This window comes from Cephus cinctus, unplaced genomic scaffold, assembly GCF_000341935.2.
Source record: "Cephus cinctus unplaced genomic scaffold, Ccin1 Ccin1_scaffold0160, whole genome shotgun sequence".
NCBI classification, from domain to species: domain Eukaryota; kingdom Metazoa; phylum Arthropoda; class Insecta; order Hymenoptera; family Cephidae; genus Cephus; species Cephus cinctus.
The window spans coordinates 937,029-958,515 of record NW_014332886.1 but is presented as its reverse complement, the minus strand read 5'-3'; the positions used below and the strand labels follow the sequence as shown (position 1 = coordinate 958,515).

Genomic DNA, 21,487 nt, shown 5'->3' with positions numbered 1-21,487 from the left:
CAAGTAACATTATTCAGTTTAAGTTTGAATATTGGTCAGATTTTCAAACAATGATTTAAATTGCTCGACGAGTACAAAAAAAAAATATATTGTATTTGACTACACATATGTTTTGCAACTATAAACGGTCAGTATCGTGACTTATCAAGTCCCATTACTGAATATTTATTAATGAACGCATAGGAATTCCAAGTGTTCATATAAGTGATTCGATTTACTTTAGCATAGCATTTCTTCGGACATTATCGTTCGAGTTAACAGTGCTCGCGGTCGTTATTTATCTCTCTGAGCGTTATAACGAGAATGAGGAATAGTACTCGAAATTAGAATGTTTCAAAATTCTTACTTCGAAGGAACAAAGATGTGCCATTAATTATTTTAGCAAGCATCACAGTACAAATATTATTTCTTTGCGAATCATCTTTTAAATACATACTGTGAATATTAATTTTTGACTGGTAACTACGTTTACTTTGTGATACGATGTCTTCCATTCCTGAAGCACTTTCCGAAATCCAACAATTCTACAAAGGTGCTAATATCTTCATTACTGGTAAGTGTTGTACATGCATTGTTGTTTATATTGTAAATATTATATTTCTCAAGATTCATCTAAATATATTTCCCTCGACATATTATTGCTAGGTGGGACGGGATTTCTGGGAAAGATTTTAATTGAGAAACTACTTCGAAGTTGTCCAGGAATTGGCAATATCTATGTGCTTGTACGATTCAAACGGGGCAAAAGAATGGAAGAGAGAATGGATAAATTGTTATCCGATAATGTAACTACACATTACGATAAGACGCAAAAAGAATTGTTTAACATTTCAATATATGAATAACTTTATTGTCAAACGTAAATTTAGGTGTTCAGTGTTTTAAAAAAAGAAAATCCAGACTACAAGAAGAAACTTATTGGAATCAACGGCGATGGTGCAAATAGTGGTTTGGGAGTTTCACCGGAAGATCGACTTTTACTTACAAACGAGGTATTTTGTTATTATCAAGTTCACAATTATAATTCATCGAATGCACATGACAGTAATTCCATAATCATATACTTTCATGAAATAGTAACGTCAGAAGCAAATCAACTTTACGATCTTCCACGTTTCCACGAAGAATAGTATATTGTGCACCGATAGCGAAAACGGGCGTTTCTGTGCCGCGTATAAAGTTGAGGTTCCCGTGGCGAAGCCGAGGGGTTCTCAAATTAAACCGAACTGACCTGTCTTCTTTATCACGTGGGAAAGATGGGTTAACCGAAATTGGGACATATTTATTGAGCACAAAGAAAAAAAATCTGTAAATTTCCAACGTAATCACTCTGTTTACGCGTGTATACAATAATGATTGAATACCAATCTGAAAGATTATGTCAAACAGTATATACAAAAATAATTCGTATTTTTCCCTTAATATTATCCTAATGGATTTTCAATCGCAAATAAACTTTTGTCGATAATAAATTAAGTTTTTTATGAAGTGCTACGGATTTACCTGTAAACAAACTCAACGAAGAAAAATAATTTAGGCACATGCGTTATTACGAATTTATCGTTCTTATTTATAAAACCAACATCTTCTAGGTATCCATAATATTTCATGCTGCAGCTACAGTGAGATTCGATGAACCGTTAAATGTAGCCGTAGCCATAAATGTCAATAGTGTTAAGGACATCATCGACCTTAGTAAAGATTGCAAGAAATTAAAGGTGAAGTACGCAACGGTTCAAATATCAATATAATTTTATTAACAGTTTCATTGTAATACCTTAATTGTATAGCCTTAGAAATTATTGTCGTTCTTCAACATTATCTTTTAATAAGAATTATAATAAAATTTCACGCTTTTTCAGGCCTGTGTCTACGTATCCACAGCCTTTAGCAACTGCATACAGAAAAAAATTTGCGAAACAATTTACACGCCTCCATTGACTTATGAAGAGAGTAACATGATCGTAGATATTCTTGAACGACAAGACTTTTCCAAAGATATCGTCGGGGAAATTACACAAAAGTAAATATCAAATCAGACATATCAAATAAATATATAATAAATATCAAATATCAGACATAATACACGTCGCATTGCTTGTGCAAGAAAAAACAAATTGTCCAGAATGATTGATTATTTTATTTAAAATTTCGTAATTATTATATTGACGATTTTGAGATTCATTGTGTCAACGAAATTATTCACGAGATCAATAACTGCTCAATTGTACAATGAAGTATCTGATATTAATATACACGTAAAAACCGTTTAAACGCATAATAAGCTTGCAGTTGAATGTCACAAACGCAAGTTATAATATATTAGTATAATCTGAAGCAGTGTAGTCTATTAAACAAAAACTTTAGATCTTGATTGGAATCGGTCGATAAGGTCAATCAATGATAAATATCGGTCGATTCAAAATACTTAAAAATCGTGAATAATAAATAATGGTTTATTATAAATAGGTTTCGTCTTTATTAACGCGTTAAGAATGCTAATAAACTATCACTTCTCGAATCACGTATCAGAAAAGAAAAGTATTATATGAAGAATAATGTACGTACTACATTGACGTTTAAGAGTACAATATTATATACTTGAAACGCGTGGATAAATGTTAATTTTATTACTACTTTTAATAATAATTTAATATTATCTTATCTGTGACGTTACGTTATAGATGACCTAAGTTTCTTGGATTAATAAGATGCATTATGTTAATTCTAGATTGATCGGGAAGTGGCCAAATACCTATACATTTACAAAAGCAATAGCGGAAGGTGTAATAAACAAGTTCGCCCGGAACCTGCCCATTTCAATAATTCGTCCATCAATTGGTAATATACTTTTTCAATCTTGCAAAAGAAATTTTTATATACAGACATCAACTAACAATGGGGGCCATAGGATCATGATATCTTAGGAACGTCAGTACAATATCGCGATTGATATTATAATCTATTATGGGATTTTAATCAGGAGTCAATAGCGAAACAGATTATATTATTCAAATGATAAAAGTATTTTTTGTGGAAAAAACAATTGAAGCTAAAGGTTAATTATTCCGGTCATAGATAAATCGGTCCGATTTTTATTTCACATTATACACGTGCATAATTGTGATGTCACTTAAGGAAAAATCAATATACTTACCATTTCTTATAATCATTACAATTAGCTACTCGTGCAGCAAAAATGTTCCAGCAGACGTTTATAATACAATCGGGACATCAGACTCCGATTTTGATAGATGGAACATAACCTATTTTCGACATTTTACCGAGTGCAGTCCAACTATGGAAATAATTATTTTGCCCCGTTAAAGATATTCTACTGTACTTGAATTGAGTATATTTAAATTAATCATAACAAAGCTAAATGCTGTATTTCAACAATTTTTGAATATGCTGTTGCGGCCTGACTGTAGTGGATGTTGCAAAGCTCATCAACGTTCTATAAACTTCCCTAGAACTTTTGTGCTGTATGGGTAGTAATAGATTGTAACGGTTAATTGTATTATTCTCCATTCAAGTATAAATGTTAAACTTTTTAAAAATATTTACGATCGATGGATTAATACAGCTTTAAAATCTAAGAGGAATAAGTTAAAATCTTGATTTTGACCATTTTTTGAATTTGGTACTGCGTCATATTTTTCCTCTTTCGAATGAAAGCTATTATTCCCGCAAAATGCGGGAATAAAGTAAATTTGCGGGAAAACCAAATATGCGGGAATAAAATGCTACTTTAGTCCTGCTTTTCAGGGAATAAAGTAGCTATTATAGCTAAGTCGTGAATAAAAGTAATTACATTCCTCTTAGATGCGTATGGATGAATAAGAATACAGTGTTGGTTACAGTACTGACAGTAGTACATTTCGGAACGCACCCCAACATGCGTAGGTTACCAATGGTTACCAATAACACTTCTCATGTGGTATGATAGGTTATATTATGAAACTAAGCACTCGTCAGTTCGAATACGGCATTCCTCATTGGCTATTTGGCTATAATATAAACCCTATGTAAGGAAATGAGGTTGTGACGTCACGACCAATCACAAAGTGTTTTCGCTCCTGCACTTTGTAGCAATATTTTAAACGTCTTGATCGAACGTAAAGTTGTCCAAATATTGTATAAAATATATTAAACATTATAGTGCTGGCAACATGGAAGGAACCACTGCCCGGCTGGACGGACAATTTATTGGGAGTTAATGGAATTGTAGCAGGAGTTGCCGTAGGTGCAATTCACGTAATGCACTTGGATAAAAACAAAAAATGTGATTTGGTTCCTGTGGATATGGTTTGCAACGCTATAATCGCCTGCGCTTGGGAAACTGGAATAACAAAAAGAAGGTGATGTATTCTCATTATAGTAACTATGAATATAACTGATTCAAATTAAAATGTTAGAATTAAATGTCTTGTGTTTATTTTTCAGACCGGAAGAGGATATTCCAGTGTATAATTACGTCACCGGACCTGAAAACCCTATAACGTGGATGGAATTTCAGTCCTTGGCTCATTCAATTGGTTACAAATCGCCAACAAACGCAGCCATTTATTATAATACTGTAATTTATACGAAATATCAATTGCTTTATACTATATTTGAATTTTTTTTTCATCTCATCCCAGCCCTAGTTGTGGATAATATTACTAAACTCATTGGAAAGGAGCCCATGTAAGTAGCTCATTAGCTCTTTTAATTTCTTCGCAAAAAATAAAAGTAACTTCGGGCAATATTTCAGAACGATATGTGGTTTTGAATTATTGAATTGTACATTCTGTTACAGCTTGTATAAGATGCACAAAAAGCTCGCAAATCTTACGAGAGTACTGTCTTTTTTTACCACGCAAGAATGGACCTATGAGAACTTCCAAATGCAAAAATTGTGGAACCGTTTGAGCAACGAGGATAAAAGATTGTTTCCAAGCAGTTTAACTTTATTCAAATGGCATGACCTTGTAAAAACGCATATTTTTGGCATGAAGAAGTACATTATGAATGACAAAGAAGGTAATGAATCAGAAGCAAGGAGACGTCAAATCATGTGAGTATTATTCTATATGTACTACATGCAATTGCAATTGAACTACATAATGCACATATAAATGTATACACTGAGACAAAATTCATTCCAAATAAGTGAATATAAACATTTGATTATAAATTTTACTAAATCAAATAACTTTTTCTAAACAAATAAATATTCTTGCAAAATGAACAATGTCATCCGTAGAATTTTTAACTAATTTATAATCTTATAATTAGAATAAAAGATGCATTGATTAATATAAACGTACATACATTTGTTTTAGACTATATATTATTCATACTGCCGTTCGACTCTTGTTTGTATTTTTCGTCATCTGGCTGATCTGGAAGATATTTCATTGACGAAGATTTTCATACAACATAAAGTAGTCTTATTGGGCAAATGAATAAAAAATATTAAAGAATTGTAATATTTAGGCACGACTGCTTTGAACATGTAGAAGTGTTTATGTATTTGCCGGTTTAAAGAAGCGGTTTGTGCGAGCAAAGAAAATTGTGTAGGCAAAATTCTAAACAGACGGCTAAATTAATCGAGCTAAAATTTGTAGCGGATATAAAAATCTGGATTTAAATAGAATAGTAATATTCGCATGTGTCGAGCACTTCGAGTATAAAAGTATCGCAACGTCAAAGTTAATTTTTTTTTCTACAACGACCAGTGAGTAAGATATGACCGAATGATTCAAGTAGCCGTGTCCTTGAGGCAAACTGGTCTTACAATTAGCTGAAATTTTACGCGCATTATTATTTTTAACGAACATTGCGTCTCTTATTTTACTGATATATTAAAAGTTAAAAAAAAGATTTAGATAATACTTTTGAAACTTGCGTTATGGAAAATAATGCCAGTATGTGCACTAAAAGTATAACTTTTAGAACCATTTGATAGACAGAACTTTATTAAAAACAACTATTATCTCTTTCTGATGTAATCACATTTTCAGTACTCATAAATCTTTAGACTGTAGTTTATTATATTTAGCGTTGTAATATTGAATAATAATTATATGTGAATTACGATTAACAAATTTCATAAGGTACTTTCAAATTCAATTGAATATACAAGATCTGACAGTTATCTATTTTTGTAATTAGATATTATGTAGTTAATGCAATGTAAAATTGTACTACAATATATCACCAACGTTGTTGCAATGGTTATTTCAATTTTAGCTTGTATAAGGTGTACCGAGTTATAAGAAAAAATGTAATACAAATAAAAATTCATATTAACTCCGATAGGATTTGTGTAAAGTATTTTTTTTTGATATCATGCCATTTTGAAGAAACGTAACTGGGAATAGTTACTTAACCCAGGAATATTATATTATGTTAACCCTTATGTGTCATTAACCCATATGTGAATCGTCATTCCTTAGCTCAAAAGCAAGCAGATTGTAAATTAGATTTATTTATTATTTTTTAATGAAAAAAATTCAATTAAACTTAAGCCATCGCCTTATTTACACCCGGGGTACCCACTATATGTATTCATACTTTGTACATAAAAATTATTTTCTATGACGCATGCAGGAAAATTATTATTTTAAATATAAACAAATATAACAATGTTTATAAAATATTATTATTTATGATAATCATTACATTTTACAATATTTACCGAGGGTTCATCACAAACAGGTAGTTGACACTCGGTGCAGCATTCGCGCGTACTGACTCACATTTGCTACTAATCGTATGCTACCAGAACGAAAAGAATGACCTTTTCATTGTTATCGGCTCTTCGAGCAGCTGCTCTCTTCCAACCAATAGAGCTGATATACGCTACCTGTGCCGACCCTAATCAAAAATATCCAAAACTGGAATACAACAGTAAATGGATACCCGGGTATCCCGGGTGTGAAACAACGTCGGTAAAGTTGGGTGTACACATAAGGATTAGCATAAAATTTGTAGAGAAGTTATTCTTAAAATAGCAAAATGTTGCGCGCTAAAACAATAAACTTACGTATGCCATTAATAAAAATTCTAAAAAAATTTATCATAATAGTACCGAACAATTAAAACTTGTAATATACAAGATACACTAAATATTATTTTTGTACGACTTATTTTTAGATTATTTTATGATTTTGGTAAGTAGGAAAAACAGAGGTAATGTAAAAAATTTTATTCCTGCTGCATTTTAGATTTGTATGTACATAATGAACGTATTAAACAAGTTCGCGCATAAAACACTGTGCCATATATTGTTAAAATATCGGAATTATAGAAATAAAGTATTTATGTTATGATTAAAACTAGAATTGGACGGAATATTTCAAAATTACATAAATTTTTAACACCTAGGTTAGCAATTAAAAGTTTACAAGACATGATAATATTATGCAACCTATAACATTCGTTTTTAACGCTGTTCGACAGTAAATTCAAACAGAGATGTAAAAGATGTTTATAGTATGATGTCAAAACTGCGAAAATTTTTAAGTTTCGACTGTTCAGTTATTTAAAAACAGCTACAAATGTTGAATTACATTATATCGTTATATCGTTATACTCACGTAAAAGAATAGTGCTTGCACAATCTTCAATAGTAAAAAAAGAATGTAGTAAAATTTCCAGTTGAGATCGACATTTTTTTAAGATCAACATTCCAAAATGAAGAAGACGCAATAGCGATTCCTATATCGATTTAATATGTCAGTAATTACTTAATTCGTTTTTGATGTTTTAGAAATTAAGATATCTTTGCAACGTATGTCGAGTTTAGCTTGTTTAGTCTAGTCTAAATAGTGCAAGATTCTATATTACCAATATTTTACCAACATAATGAAAAATAGACGAGAAAAACTGTCCAAAAGCCTGCTATGTATCATCACGTTATATCCGCGCACTGCCTCCACGTGTGTAACTAAATGGCTTTAAGCCTTACTTTTATTTAAAGTGTTCGAAAAAAAATTGAACTAAACCTATAAAATTTTGTCAAAATAGTCGTATAGGCCGAAAAATTCAGAGAACACACTCAATGGCCAAATTTCCTATTTTTCCGACAAACCTATGACGATACTCTAATGCGTAGCACGATGATAAACAAATATTGATTATCCAAAAATAATCAGCGGAATGTATGTGCTCGTATTCTATAAGATTCAAAACTAGCTTCAGTCACTCTCTAAATATCATTTAACAATGTGCACATATCTGTCATACACTTTAAAACTATAAACTAGAATTTTATTGGGATTATATCATTCAGACTTGGAGTTGAACAGATTTGCATATTGCATGATGTAGAGACACGCTCAGGCACTTCCAGATTATATATAATAAATAGTAGATATAAAAATTTTGCAGATAAGATCATACAAGATATAACTTCGTCCTTTTTTTTTACATGCACAGATGGACACATTGTTATGTACAACTGATTGCTCTAACAGAATTCATTAACATCGTAGTACGACTACGTAAACTGTCAAACTACATCGATTTGGATTGTAAGAGAAAAGTATTTGTTAAACCCTTAAACTGTTTTTATCCAATATTAACTATCAAATATTGTATAACAATCATATAACAATTACACGGAAAATATTACTGTGATATATCGTTATCCCTTAAAATCTTAGTTTTTCAATGAGGACATATCCTATTGCGAATCTCTTTAGTCGGTTGAAAAACCAATTTAATCGTTCTGCATTTGGACGGAAAGAACGGATTAATATATAATTAATTTTTCTCATAAATATTAATCAAAATATTTTCGTGTGACCCTAGTGAAAAAGCAATAAGACGCAATATCAAATTGCATCGACTGAGATTTAATATCAGGCAACTGGCATTGTTGACACTGTACTATGTGGAGTAGTCGGTCGAGAACCCGCAATAGAATGCGTAGTTGAAGCATTCAAAGATTGCATTGTACCAATCTGTAAATATTAATATTTTAATGAATAAATATAAAATTTTCACCTTAAATCTATAATAAAATTTTCTAGATAGCTTACCCTTAAATGCGCTAAATCTTCCAATCTGGTCAAGTCACTCAATTCGACGTAGAGAGAGTATACAATAAGCCATCCATATACAGAGAAACATATGAATACTATCCACAGTAGACACATCATAATATTGTAAGCAAATATCATATCATTCACAATGCTGAAGAATATAAAGGCAAATAGTCGGAATAACGTGAAGACAGCAAAAGCATACAGCCATGGCACCATCTTTTTTTCATATTCCTTTCTCAAAGCATTAATCAACATCAGTGAAGTAACGAATACGACAATTCCTCCCAACATGGAGAATAAAGCAAAAATTATCAATGCATTGCGAACTGTAAAATAAGGCATAGTGTAATATCAATGTAAAATTGAAGAAAGCCAATTATTGTTGATATATGAGTAATCAATGATTTTACCATGCTGATTGCCCACATAAACAAATTCATAGGATATAACATAATATCCATAATGCACTGAACCAGGAGCAGCTTGCGAAAGACAATAAATGTCGAATATTGCTGTGCTGATGGTGAATATCGCTAGACACTAAATTGAATAAATTTATAAAATATTTCATAAAATGTATAGTTCTACTATATTTTAATTATAGCTTACCAAAGAGAATATTGAAGTCATCAGAGCACCTCTTTGAATATCAAGAACAATTGCATTTGACAGTAATGGCTTTTGATACCATGGAATTTTCACACTGCGTACTGATCTAGATGATCTGAGATTCGCGCTACTTCGTATTGTCATGTGAGAATAAACTGAGGGAGTACCCATGCTGGGTGATTTTTTTCCATAATTCATTTTGAACTTATCTATAGAAAAAAAATCTGTTAGTAATAATACTCATCATGATATAAGAAATATAAGTACAGAGTCAAATCTTCTAAGCTAGTACTATAGTTAATAAAAGTTATTGCATTAATTTTAAAGCATAACATTTACATATAACAATTTATAATTATTTAAATTTATCATTAAGCAAACGAAATTAAGAATATAACAGTATATTGATGAACATAGACATATATTCCTAATCTGGTACATATATGCCAATTACTAAAATAAAGTTAGTAATAGTTTTACATACGCGTGTAATAATAAATAATCATCAAAATTGTACGAATTCTTTATAAAAAAAGTTAATAACTAACAATAATTAAAAAATTAACAAAAATTGAAAGAAAGCGTCATCTGGCACGCCCATCATCTGATTGCTTCAATCAAAACAAACGGTTGTAATGCAGTGTAACTTTTGTTAACAAAAATACGTTAATAATTCATTCAAGCTATCCGATTTACAAAAGAGATTACCAAATAGCTTTCACGAAGACGAAGAATTTGTTACTTGCAATTACTGACAGCACACGCCGTCTTAAAAATGCAACAGACACACCTTGACGAAACACTGTGTAACTACTACTTACTATGAGTTCTACTCATGTATTGTTATGCATAGTACTACCATTTGTGATAAAGCTGTACCATTCCTTCCCTTCCTTCCTTTCCTTATGGCTGTATCCCCAATGGGGGACATGTGCCAGTAACTGATCCTAATAATCAAGGTTGGAAGTTCGACAATAGATGGCGATGTACCTTGCGTGACGGGCCTTATTCAACTCAGCATGAGGGGACCTACAAAGTTTATACACCGAATCCGAACAGTGTTGAGCGAAATCCGTATAAATACTCACTTAAGTTTTCATATGAAAACCCATTGGTAAATGCCGCTGGAAGCTGGGCGCAAATCTCCAACTTGCCGTGACTCAGTGGATAGGGTAGCGGATTCACGACCGAAAGGTTGGAGGTTTGCGCCCAGTTTCCAGCGGCATTCACCAATGGGTTTTCATATGAAAACTTAAGTGAGTATTTATACGGATTTCGCTCAACACTGTTCGGATTCGGTGTATAAACTTTGTAGGTCCCCTGACGCTGAGTTGAATGAGGCCCGTCACGCAAGGTACATCGCCATCTATTGTCGAACTTCCAACCTTGATTATTAGGATCAGTTACTGGCACATGTCCCCCATTGGGGATACAGCCATAAGGAAAGGAAGGAAGGAAGGGGTGACGAAGCAGTTCCACGTTTGTGATTAGTCGAGTCTTTTTAGTGATATGTTACGCGTGAGAACCTGGATTATGAGTTCTATGATACAGCCATAAGGAAAGGAAGGAAGGATATACATATGTATGTCACATTTACTTTAGTGATACAGCAGGGACTGTCCAGTCTGGTCCAGTCCTAAAACAGTAGCTAGGTGGAGATACATTTGGTATAGTTTAGTAATTTTGTATCAAACTTTAATGACAATTGAAATTAAGAACAAAGAAATGAACTTTGCTGAAATGAGTTGGAGCATTACATCCTATATTGAAGCTGGTACGTTTAAAGGTTATATTTTTGCATTTGTACATGTCATTACTTATGGGTCAAATTTACTTTCTTAATGACTTAATTTTATTAAATATATATGTATCTATGTTAAGAGGAAACTATTTGAATTTCATCTGCAATTATTTCTAAGTGTGGCTACTAATTTTTTATATTCCAGCATGGGCAGCCATAGCTTCTGTTGGATGGTATTTAGTTGCAATTGCTGTTGGTTTAGTTTATGCTCACCCATACCTTAAGGAAAAATATAAAAGCTGGAAATTGAAGAAGGATGAACTTGAATATGCTGCCAAGTATCATAAAAGTATGTAATGTATAATATAGTAGGTATACCGGAAAGTTCTGTCTGTTTTTGAACTGACTTGAGATGACATTATTGGACAGAATTTTCTGGTAGAACTTATTAGTTCTTACTTTACTCTCTCTTTTTTGTAATAACTCTAACTTTTAACTCTAACTTTTATTTAATATGTATTTTAAGAAAATATATTTTTATTAGATCCAGATTTACTACAAGAGCGACTAGCTGGAATGGAAGCTGCCCGACAAAGGATGCAAGAAAAATATCTTCGTGAAGCTGCATTGGCTCGGGAACGTGAGGAAATGGTTGGTGAAAGTTGCAGTTTTGTAATAATTTTCTTATTTTGCTTACCTCGTTTGATGTAATTATTTATTATGTTTATTTTTTGTTTTATCTTATACAGCGTAAAGAACAGAAACGGCAAGAATTATTGAAGTTTGCAGAAGGACAAAATTTTGGCAAAAAATTAGGAAGTTCAAATGACGAAGCGTCAACATCAGCAGGGCCGTCAAAATCACGAATACTTAAAGAAGGTAAAAATTTTGTAATATAAATATGGGTTGTCGGTTAAAATTAAATTTTAAAGAGAGTAGTTGTTTCAAAAGTGTTTAATCGTTATCAATACTTTATAGATTATAATCCACTCATGGGTAGTTCTGGTCGAGGATATAAACCACCAAAACGCAGTTGTTGTGGGAAAGGTGGCTGTGGATAATTCCAGAAACACAGCAGAACTGCCATATCCTCAAGATTGACTTTGACATTCTATATTTAATCATTAACATTTTGCTAATGGTCAAAAATGTTTTATTTGCTTATTTAATCGAGAAAAATAATAGTGAATTGTAAAGAAAATATAATTAACGTTATTAATGAGTAATTTAATAATGGATAAAATTTATTTTTTAACAATAAACATACCAACAATTTTTTATAAACGTATTTTTGGAAAAGGGTCAAATGATTCGTCAATGGTACGTTTAGTGTTAATTAAACAAATGTATGTATTATGAATGATGTATGCAATAGAAAAAATACTTTCAATACAACTATGTCACTTACCTACGAAACTGAAACCAGTTCTTCACCTAATGTTTGACGCAGGAGCATATAGTAGGAAGTAGATGCTTTCAGTATCTGTGTATACATCAGCTATATCAATTCATTACTATTGGCTAAGTATTTGTTTAACCAATTAAAATCTTATTACCAATAAGAAAATTTTAAATCCCATTTGATCGAATTGATACGTGAATGTCACCGGTTTTTGTCCCCTAGATATTATTATGGCAACGTCCTTCCTTATATCGGAACTATATTCCACCCAGTTTGCTAAATAAATACTATTCCCGACCTGTTCGCTCTGCAAAGTTTCGAATATTATGGAATCGGTCAGTATAATAATAAAAGATAAATTTACCTGATGGGATAACATCTCGCAAACAAAACTCGCTACGAAAAGTTTTGCCATTACCGCAATTGCATGAATGAGATACGCGTTGTTGGAAAACTATATCAATAGAAATAATCCTTATCAATAAAATCTATACCTATGACACCACATATATTTAAAAATTTGAAAATCATTACTTTTTGTGCATGAAACACTGTAGCGGCACAAAGTAAGAGACAACAAACTACTTCCGTCAGCATAATCATCTTGAAATATTCGTCAATCCTTGTAACAAATCTAAAAAACCAAATGTCTATTACAATTAAACAATTGATTAACTATGTAAAATAATTACCTTAGTAGTTCTTGGTGAAAACGTATGTGTTCATGAAACCTGATCTTGAACGATTTCAAATCATACGTATTTTTTCTATCGTCCCAACGATTTTTACAACGATAGTCGTTCAAAGTATAAGTTAAATCTTGTCGAATAGCTCGAAATTGATAACAGCAGTATATACCCAAAGATATGATTAGAATATCAATTTCAAGATCTGTATATACAACATAAAATGCACCACATATCAAATAACCATAAACTAAATGATATTGCCGGTCATCACTATAATTAGCCGGCATTGTTGTATGATAAGGCAACAATCTTCCGTGCATTTTTAATTTTGGATTACAAAGACTCCAAATAGCTGGAATAACATAAACAATACTGCACACCGTAACGAAGTTTTTAAAAAAGTCAGCAATCTTTTTATCATTCTTGAACGTGGTTCTTGCAAATTCAATATCCTTGCAAATTTTATCATTTGCGGAAACAAATAATGTAGTCTTTATCCAAGATATCAGTACAATATAAGTAACAGGAAATATTCCCACGATATCTGTCAGGCTTTTAGATTGAAACCAAAGAATTAATGAGTCAACTAGACATATAACAAGAAATATATAAAGTATTGAAAAGTATATTAAATGCCACGTTCTCAAAGCACCCTTCTTTTCTAATCTGACAAGACCCAAACATTTTAGTAGTAAAATGTTTATATCGAATATAGCCATTATTGCTCAAAACACGATCAACCACGTGCAAAGGTTTTCCAGTAACTAATGAAAAACATCGCGAGGGTAAAACAGAGTAGACGTAATTAAGTATTACATGTTGAAGTTTCAAAATTGTTTTGTACTCCTAAAGAAAGACCATAATTTAGCCTTACGATGTTGAACTACTTCAATTCTTTATATTTATCTTGAAAAGTCATTAATGCTGGGCTGAGTTAAAATTTACAAAGAAAAAGGAAACTTCGAGGGCGTTCAAATTTTTAACATTACTTTTATTAATCGTTATCAGTATAATATGCAACGATATATGTATATATATACACATATATTAATTATATATATACACATATATACGTGTGTATGCACATATGTACAGATAAATGCGTATAACTACGCATAATAATATATACGTATATACGTGTGCATACGATTACTTGACAATAGGAATTGTTATAAATTATCTACAGTTTGATGTATGTCTGTCGCGCGGGTTTCTTCACGTACTTGATTGTGTTTTTCAGTGTATACGATGTGTGCAAGAAAAATCAATCATTTGTAATAATGTATAATAACTCGTAATTACTTCGCATGGTTTTAGTCGTCACAGCTACGGAGCTTCCCTCTCCTTAAATCATTCCCAGTCTAATGGGCGGCGTGTCGCAGTTTTATATACACGCATTGAATAAGAAATAAATTATTAGCTATATAAAACATCCAAGTTTCATTTTATTTTCCATAATATTTACAAAATGTAAGGGAAAAAAAATCGTGTCAGAATTAAACACTCATCATCAGCCTTTGATTATACTTGCGAGCTAGTTCCAAAAATGATACCGAACGCAGTTTCGCTTCAGGGAGAGAAAGAAAAAAAAATCATTTTCCCACCGTGGTCGGTTTGACAAAAATTTTCACGCAAATATCTGTCGTGGATTCTTAATGATATGGGTTATCTTTACGCGGCCCTAGCTCTCTAGTAGCCAAGCTTCATTTTTAACCATAGGTTTTCAAAAATCCACGAAAACTTCGCGCTACTCCGTGTGTGTTTCGTCGCCGACGTCACGGCTCGTTACTAATCTATACATATATAATCTTGTCGTATTGATGCCCTTCCTAAAGGACAAGGTTCTTTTTGGCAAAAAGTTCACAATCCTTTAACGATAACGTAGTTGGCAGGGATCACGCGAAGTCTTCAGGACCCTTGAAAGTGACGGCAAAGTTTGGCTGAATAAACCTACATATTACGGATTACAGTATTTCGCGTTAAGGTTAGTTCGGTCGGCCATAATCGCTAACCCGTCGTGTGCGAGTTTACGTGTCTACTCCGCAAGGCTCGTTTTCGCAAAATTTAACTCCGCTTGTTAAATTACATCCTTCACTTTTTTATTTTACAAATGTCATCGAACCATCGTACCAACTGTATCGAGATGGCAAATTATAAAAATAATACGTTATGTTTACTCTGTCACGTTGACCCGATGGTTCTACGACCGATTTCGCGGTAGCCATGTTCCTTTTTGGATTACAGATTCTTTCTTGATCTAGTTTAAGGGTCGTAGCTACCCCCCACAGCCTCCGGAACAAGTGCATTCTAGCCCGTTGTTCCTCTTGAGGGCTGTAGACCATTTTATGTTCAATTATTAGCTGATTTTTCGTAAAAGGTCATCGTGTGATTGGTGCGAATCGTGAAAGAGCGGCAGTTGTTTATCGTGCTGCTATTTTTGTGCAATTAATTTTTTCACTGTGTAATAACGAACTTTCATTAGACTGGATAATTGTTTGTTGTGTACCTTTTACGTAAAACCAATGTAACGTCGAATCGGCAGATACTTAAAGTACATGTCCTAGCTAGTCATTACGGTTTAGAGACATTAAACATTCTCGGTTTCTTTTTATTCTCCAAGTAGTCTCAAACCTTTTCAGCTCCCCTAATTCTAAACATGCTGAAAGAAACTTTGTCTAATTCTTACTTCTTGTCTGCTTGGATGGACTTTTACGAACATTTACTCATTACTATTTACTTGGATCATTAGCATAATCGAATATCTTAAATTCCACTGTCAACATTTATAGAGAATATTTCTGTAGATTTTGAATGATACCCGACCAATTGAAACGACTGTAAATAAAATGAAATTCTCGTAGTTTTAATAATACTAGACTTTTGTGTTACATTCGCTGACCTAACTGCGTGTAATATAATGCTGCAATTTTTAACTCGTGATTGGCAGTGTTTCAGGAATAACTAATGAAGACAAGATACAAAAACATATCATTCTATTATATCTGTAGACTTGCCATGTACTAATTACTCGACACGATCTAGACGAGATTTACAATACGTCTACCGGGCAGTTAGTTTTTACCTAATACATTAATTAATGATTACACTGAATTTGAGCGATTACATAGCTTCAAAGTTATCTATCTCTTATCTAACGGGTTTTTTTTTTACTTCTTTCGTTATCCACAAAAGTTTATCATATAATACGAAACCACACTGGATGCAACTGACTAACTTTAAGTCTAAATTAAACTGTATTCACAGAAGATAACCAGTGAGATATAAATTGAGCAAACTCGATTTTGCGCTAATATATATCTCAATGGTGTACATAGTATCATAATAGTCACCCTAATTCCATCGTTAAGTGTAAGAAGAATTACACGTATCGGTGAAAGCACGTTTTCCAATAGGCAAAATATCACAAGCTTAGAGTACAGCTCGTACTTATTTACCATTAATTCGAGAGACTTAAAGAAAAAAACTTAATAGTATACTTAAGTAAAGCAAAAATGTAGTGTATGGAAACGTAACGAAGTTCGGACTTAAATAATGTAACGAAACAATAATTTCTGATATTGTCGCGTACCCTCGTGAGATTTTCTAAAGAATCGTCCGAGGTGACGTGGCTTTAATAATTTGAAAATGTGACTGTACTTTTTTTTATGGATAGGAAGGTACAAGTACCCAGACCTATGGAATCAGGAGCCACGTGTTCTTGTACACTTGTCATTAGCAATATTAAGTGCGTTTAGAAAATCGCTAAACTTAAATGCATCTTACGAAAGGGTATTGTTAACATCGTATAGTGTTTAACGCCGTTATTCACATTCTCACTTATCTGTCAGGACATACTTATACACAGTACTGATTACATAAGATGCCTAAATGTTCCCTTACTATCTAAATCCGTATATATTAATTAATGATGTGTAAATTAAAAACTAATGACTAAACTCGTTAATTAACTTTGTACAATGTATACAAAAACCATCTGATATGATTATAAACCTTACGCTGTCATTGTTACTTTATTGTTTTTATAATATATTATATCATAAGTATTCGTTTTGGAAGAGATATACGTCGATTACTTCGTCCTTAATACAATTACTTTTAGTTTCCCTTACGATCTTAGGAACGTTATATCGAAAATAATATCTGTTATTTCTCGTGGCAATGGAGAATGTACAGGCTTTTGAAAATAAATGCCACCTTTCTGGATCGTTCTTATAATTTTTGTTTCGTTATCAAATTTTTCCGTTTAGGTTAACTGCTGTTTGTAAACGTTAAAATATAATAAATTGCGACAAATATTAGGAGCTTACGTGAAATTAAAAAATTACCTTGAAACGTGTCAAGATATTCTAATCTCAGAAGTAACGTGTGATTATTGGAATCTTATTTATAATGGCTAAAAAAATGGCATTAACGAAGAAAATGTTGAGACAACGAAAAGCCCGAATGTCTCACGTAGGATTTCGTATATGTCCAAGTATTGCTCGAATATTGGCATCACTTTTTATATCTCGTTATATATAATATTCAACATTGGGATATCATTAGGACGCACGCTCATGTTAACGACTGCGAGAAAATCGATAAACGTACGAATTAGATCTGAATCAGTCTAATGAAAGGCCGTCACTCTCAAACAGAAATGCAATTTTGAAATTCTTTGCGTTTCTGTGAAAGTCCTCGTCACCTAGTTAATTTTTAAAAAACTGCAAAAAAAATGAGAGAAACGTGATAGTATCGGACTTTCCAAATTAACACGCAGTTGATACGGAAATATTCAATTCAAGATTTTAAGTTCTTTTGTAAAATGTGAAATTTGTCAAAAAAAATGGCCGTATCTCTAAACGGTATTGTATTCATTAAGGAATACGTCAACTACTTCAGATCAAAACTTAACTCGGATAGTATCTATGTGTGAATAGATCCGACAAGATGGCAAGCCACTGTAATAGACACGAGATGTCTTTACCGCATGTTTACACAAGACAAACTGGCTTTATTATTTTATCTATGTATTTCCCCACGATGAGATGTTTTCAAAGACGTCTTAGATTCGTTGTATCGAAGACTTTCGGATTTCCAGCTTTTCATCGGCGTACATGAGGATTAATTTAGCTCTCGCGATGGTCGCTGAGTCGACTTGATTCTGATGGAGGGTTTGAATTAGTCCCACCTAGGAAAACGCTGTTCAGCTTATTGTATCTCTGACTTCCTGAGCTACTCATCGTATTGGATGCGGATGAGTTATGTTGAGGATAGCCACCAGTCCTTGGAAAACTAGGCACTTTGTCTGCAATTAGAGAAAAACACTTGCTACAGTTTCGATGATATGTAATTATATACCAGTGAAGTTCATACATAATAATTACGGAAACCATTACTCGCAGTGCTCAGAAAATAGTGTGTAAAATTGCAGACGTAGTAGTAGAAAATAGTATAGGGAGTTTAAAGTTAAGTAAAAATGAAGGCGCAATTTTGTACCTTTGCTACGATTGTGCCTATGTCTTTCCTGCGAATTAACGGGGCCACATTGCCTCTGGGGAATGCAAGAATAATTGCTATCGCTGCTGTATGTCGGCGAGGATGCTCTGTTATTCCTTCTTCGGGGACTCCTATTATTCCGGTTTCTCGAACCACCCCTGTTGTGGGCGCAACCAGGAGCAAATTGATTGTTATACTCCATGGTATCTGCATAAAGACAGCTGGATTCGGAACAGGAGCAGCACATATCTGAATGGGTATTGGAGTCGCAGGATTTTCTATCCCATTCGTCATTCTCAGGCTGATATAGATTATCGTTCCGAAACATTTCTTCATTGTGACGATAAACCTCGTCATTCAGACTGGTGTGATCCAAGTGGGAATTTGGATGATTGGCACGATTAAAGCTGTCGTGATTCCTATAATCTTCTGAGTGTCCATTTTGGTGGCCATATATAACAGAACCACTCTCGTATTCATTTTCTTGAGTCTTATAATCGTAATGATTGAATCCTTGAGGGAATGATGGTACCGGTGGTGGATTGGTCTGTGGCGGCAGGGTGGTGTATCTTCCTTGCGGAAGATTTCCATGATTTCCTTCTAGCTGACTCTGCGTACTCCAGGGTGTAGGAGACGACGAAAAGCTATTGCCAACACGTACTGGAGGAGTAGGAGGACTTTGAGAATTGGCCGACGTGGAACCATCCAAATCATTTTGCACGTTTCTTTTGCCCAGATGCGGACTAAACGTTGCGGTAGGCTGTTGCATTCTGGCTGCTAAGGATGTTCCTGGCGGCGGTGGATGTTCCGGGGGTGGAGGTAGCATATCGCACCAGTTTGGCATACCCGCCTGACTTTCATTCGGCGGGATTCTGTATTGCGGTCTTCTCTGAATTTCCATATTTTCATCTGTATAAACGCTACTTGCATTGTCGCTACTTGGAGACATGGTAGACTTGTTATGTTCTTGATTGGAGTCTAAGCTAGAGTAGTCCGGTTTAACACAGGAATCACTGGAATTTGACTTCTGACCACTGGTTTCCATGGAATCAGGACTTCTGTTTCCTACACATAGGGTGGTCGTGGCGTACGGTTCTGGAGGAGCTTGTAATTGTTTTCTAGCATTATAGAATGTGGTCAAGTTCACTTCTGCATACTCTGAACCAGCCATGCTAACTATTCCCGGTGCTAGCATTTGCTGATTGTTTAGCAGTTTCGTTTCGCAATCCTTATCATTAGAACTCTGAAGCGTATTAGTTGGTCTCCATCCACGTTCTAACCACAAGGTATCTTTGTTTAACTGACAGATGTCATTGGCTGTGCCTACTGGCACGTTCAAATGCCCTAGCTGTTTGCTCATAGCTTGCCGTCGTCTGACATATAGAGCACCTAACAGTGCAGCAACCACTGTGAAAACCATGGTAATCATGAGAATCAGAAACCACGTTTCTCTCATGACTGATACTCCTCCATGACTTGGGTCTGTTCGTGGTGGCAGTTGCGTCAATTGGCCCGGGTCCATGTTTAAAAGCGTGGGCATAGAAAATGGTCCCAAACCAGCGCGTGTTAAACCAGCTACACGTGCCGTGTACAGTCCACCAGTAGTTAGACTGTTTATGATAATTGAAGTAGTCGATGCATTTAATGACATTTGTCCAAGAATCTTGTTACTGCTGTTACTCTTGATCTGAATCTTTAAATAAAAATTCAAACAATTAAAACAATTAATTAATATCGAAGTTTACAAAGGTTTAAAAATCAATTTTTTTCTACTCTTAGTACCTTGTATCCCATAAGCTGTCCATTCTGCTCGTGCTTAGGTGGTGGAGCCCATCTAACGAATGCAGATGTCATATTGATCATTCCTACGTGCACATTCTCCGGTGCTCCGGATGGTATATCCTCCAATGTTACTGCTAGTTTAACGTTACTTGGTCTTCCTTCAATGGTTTTGTAAAACGGTACAAGAAAGAATTCGTAACGCGTGTATTTCTTCAGATTCGTGAGGACGTAACTGGTGGCTCCAGCATTTAATACAGTAACCATCTGGTACTCTGGTTTATCGGAAAGCTCTCGGTACCGGATATAAAGGCCCTCCACTAAATCCGCGGCACCAAGTATCTGAAGAAGAACAAGTTTTGATTGATATCTACTAGTTTCACTTTTTTTAAAAAGTTTTTAATTCTTGTGAACACTTAAGCGGAAACAAATAAAAACGAATGTTACGTACATCCCATATGATCTTGACACTGGTACTACTCAATGGTTGAACCTCTTTCAAGTGTAATATTTCGCTATTAAGACGATCCCTTGCACGTATCAATTCGATTTGCGGTACCGAATGTTGATTAACGCTAGTAGTATGTGCACTGTCCGATAGTGGACCAGGTAGTGACAATCCATGACTATTTTCAGCTCTTACCAAGAAAACATAATTCGTATCCGGTTTTAGATCAGTTACCTAGAAAAAGATGAAAGTAATTTAAACTCTGAAGTACTCACAAATACA

At 33.7% G+C, this 21,487-nt stretch overlaps 5 protein-coding genes across 10 annotated transcripts in view; 2 read left to right on the top strand and 3 right to left on the bottom strand.

Moving 5' to 3' along the window:
• Positions 1-211: 211 nt before the first annotated feature.
• On the top strand, positions 212-6,588 carry LOC107263670 (fatty acyl-CoA reductase wat). 2 transcript variants are annotated; one of them, XM_015731131.2, is made up of 10 exons: positions 213-553; positions 646-785; positions 870-992; positions 1,593-1,718; positions 1,863-2,023; positions 2,732-2,841; positions 4,163-4,361; positions 4,447-4,689; positions 4,802-5,059; positions 5,328-6,588. In XM_015731131.2, the coding sequence occupies exons 1-10, from the start codon at positions 484-486 to the stop codon at positions 5,404-5,406; spliced, it is 1,509 nt and encodes a 502-aa protein (XP_015586617.1). In that variant the 5' UTR covers positions 213-483; the 3' UTR covers positions 5,407-6,588. The 2 variants fall into 2 exon arrangements, with proteins under 2 accessions (XP_024936807.1, XP_015586617.1); XM_025081039.1 differs by lacking the exon at positions 1,593-1,718 and having other exon boundaries at positions 212-553.
• A 592-nt stretch (positions 6,589-7,180) lies between these two features.
• LOC107263671 lies at positions 7,181-10,656 on the bottom strand. Of its 2 annotated transcripts, none has more exons than XM_015731133.2 (5): positions 10,356-10,495; positions 9,648-9,856; positions 9,449-9,578; positions 9,033-9,364; positions 7,181-8,954 (listed from the first exon to the last, which is right to left on the bottom strand). In XM_015731133.2, the coding sequence occupies exons 2-5, from the start codon at positions 9,843-9,845 to the stop codon at positions 8,853-8,855; spliced, it is 762 nt and encodes a 253-aa protein (XP_015586619.1). In that variant the 5' UTR covers positions 9,846-9,856; positions 10,356-10,495; the 3' UTR covers positions 7,181-8,852. The 2 variants fall into 2 exon arrangements, with proteins under 2 accessions (XP_015586619.1, XP_015586618.1); XM_015731132.2 differs by lacking the exon at positions 10,356-10,495 and adding an exon at positions 10,507-10,656 and having other exon boundaries at positions 8,544-8,954.
• A 454-nt stretch (positions 10,657-11,110) lies between these two features.
• On the top strand, positions 11,111-12,804 carry LOC107263790 (selenoprotein S). Of its 2 annotated transcripts, none has more exons than XM_025080894.1 (5): positions 11,111-11,433; positions 11,594-11,737; positions 11,933-12,039; positions 12,138-12,267; positions 12,367-12,804. In XM_025080894.1, exons 1-5 carry the CDS (start codon positions 11,346-11,348, stop codon positions 12,447-12,449), a joined length of 552 nt encoding a protein of 183 aa, XP_024936662.1. In that variant the 5' UTR covers positions 11,111-11,345; the 3' UTR covers positions 12,450-12,804. The 2 variants fall into 2 exon arrangements, with proteins under 2 accessions (XP_024936662.1, XP_015586849.1); XM_015731363.2 differs by having other exon boundaries at positions 11,123-11,421.
• On the bottom strand, positions 12,797-14,736 carry LOC107263791 (odorant receptor Or2). Its single transcript, XM_025080893.1, has 5 exons — positions 13,483-14,736; positions 13,325-13,424; positions 13,155-13,244; positions 12,945-13,097; positions 12,797-12,871 (listed from the first exon to the last, which is right to left on the bottom strand). Exons 1-5 carry the CDS (start codon positions 14,196-14,198, stop codon positions 12,797-12,799), a joined length of 1,134 nt encoding a protein of 377 aa, XP_024936661.1. The 5' UTR covers positions 14,199-14,736.
• Positions 14,737-14,906: 170 nt separating this feature from the next.
• LOC107263789 (protein sax-3) overlaps positions 14,907-21,487 on the bottom strand; it is a 206,052-nt gene continuing 199,471 nt past the window's right edge. For all 3 annotated transcript variants that reach the window (XM_015731361.2, XM_025080892.1, XM_025080891.1), the window contains 4 exons: positions 21,209-21,439; positions 20,761-21,099; positions 18,979-20,671; positions 14,907-18,787 (listed from right to left, as the gene is read on the bottom strand). In XM_015731361.2, coding sequence (XP_015586847.1) covers positions 18,609-18,787; positions 18,979-20,671; positions 20,761-21,099; positions 21,209-21,439 — 2,442 coding nt within the window. In that variant the 3' untranslated portion in view covers positions 14,907-18,608. The remainder of the gene's footprint in view (positions 18,788-18,978; positions 20,672-20,760; positions 21,100-21,208; positions 21,440-21,487) is intronic.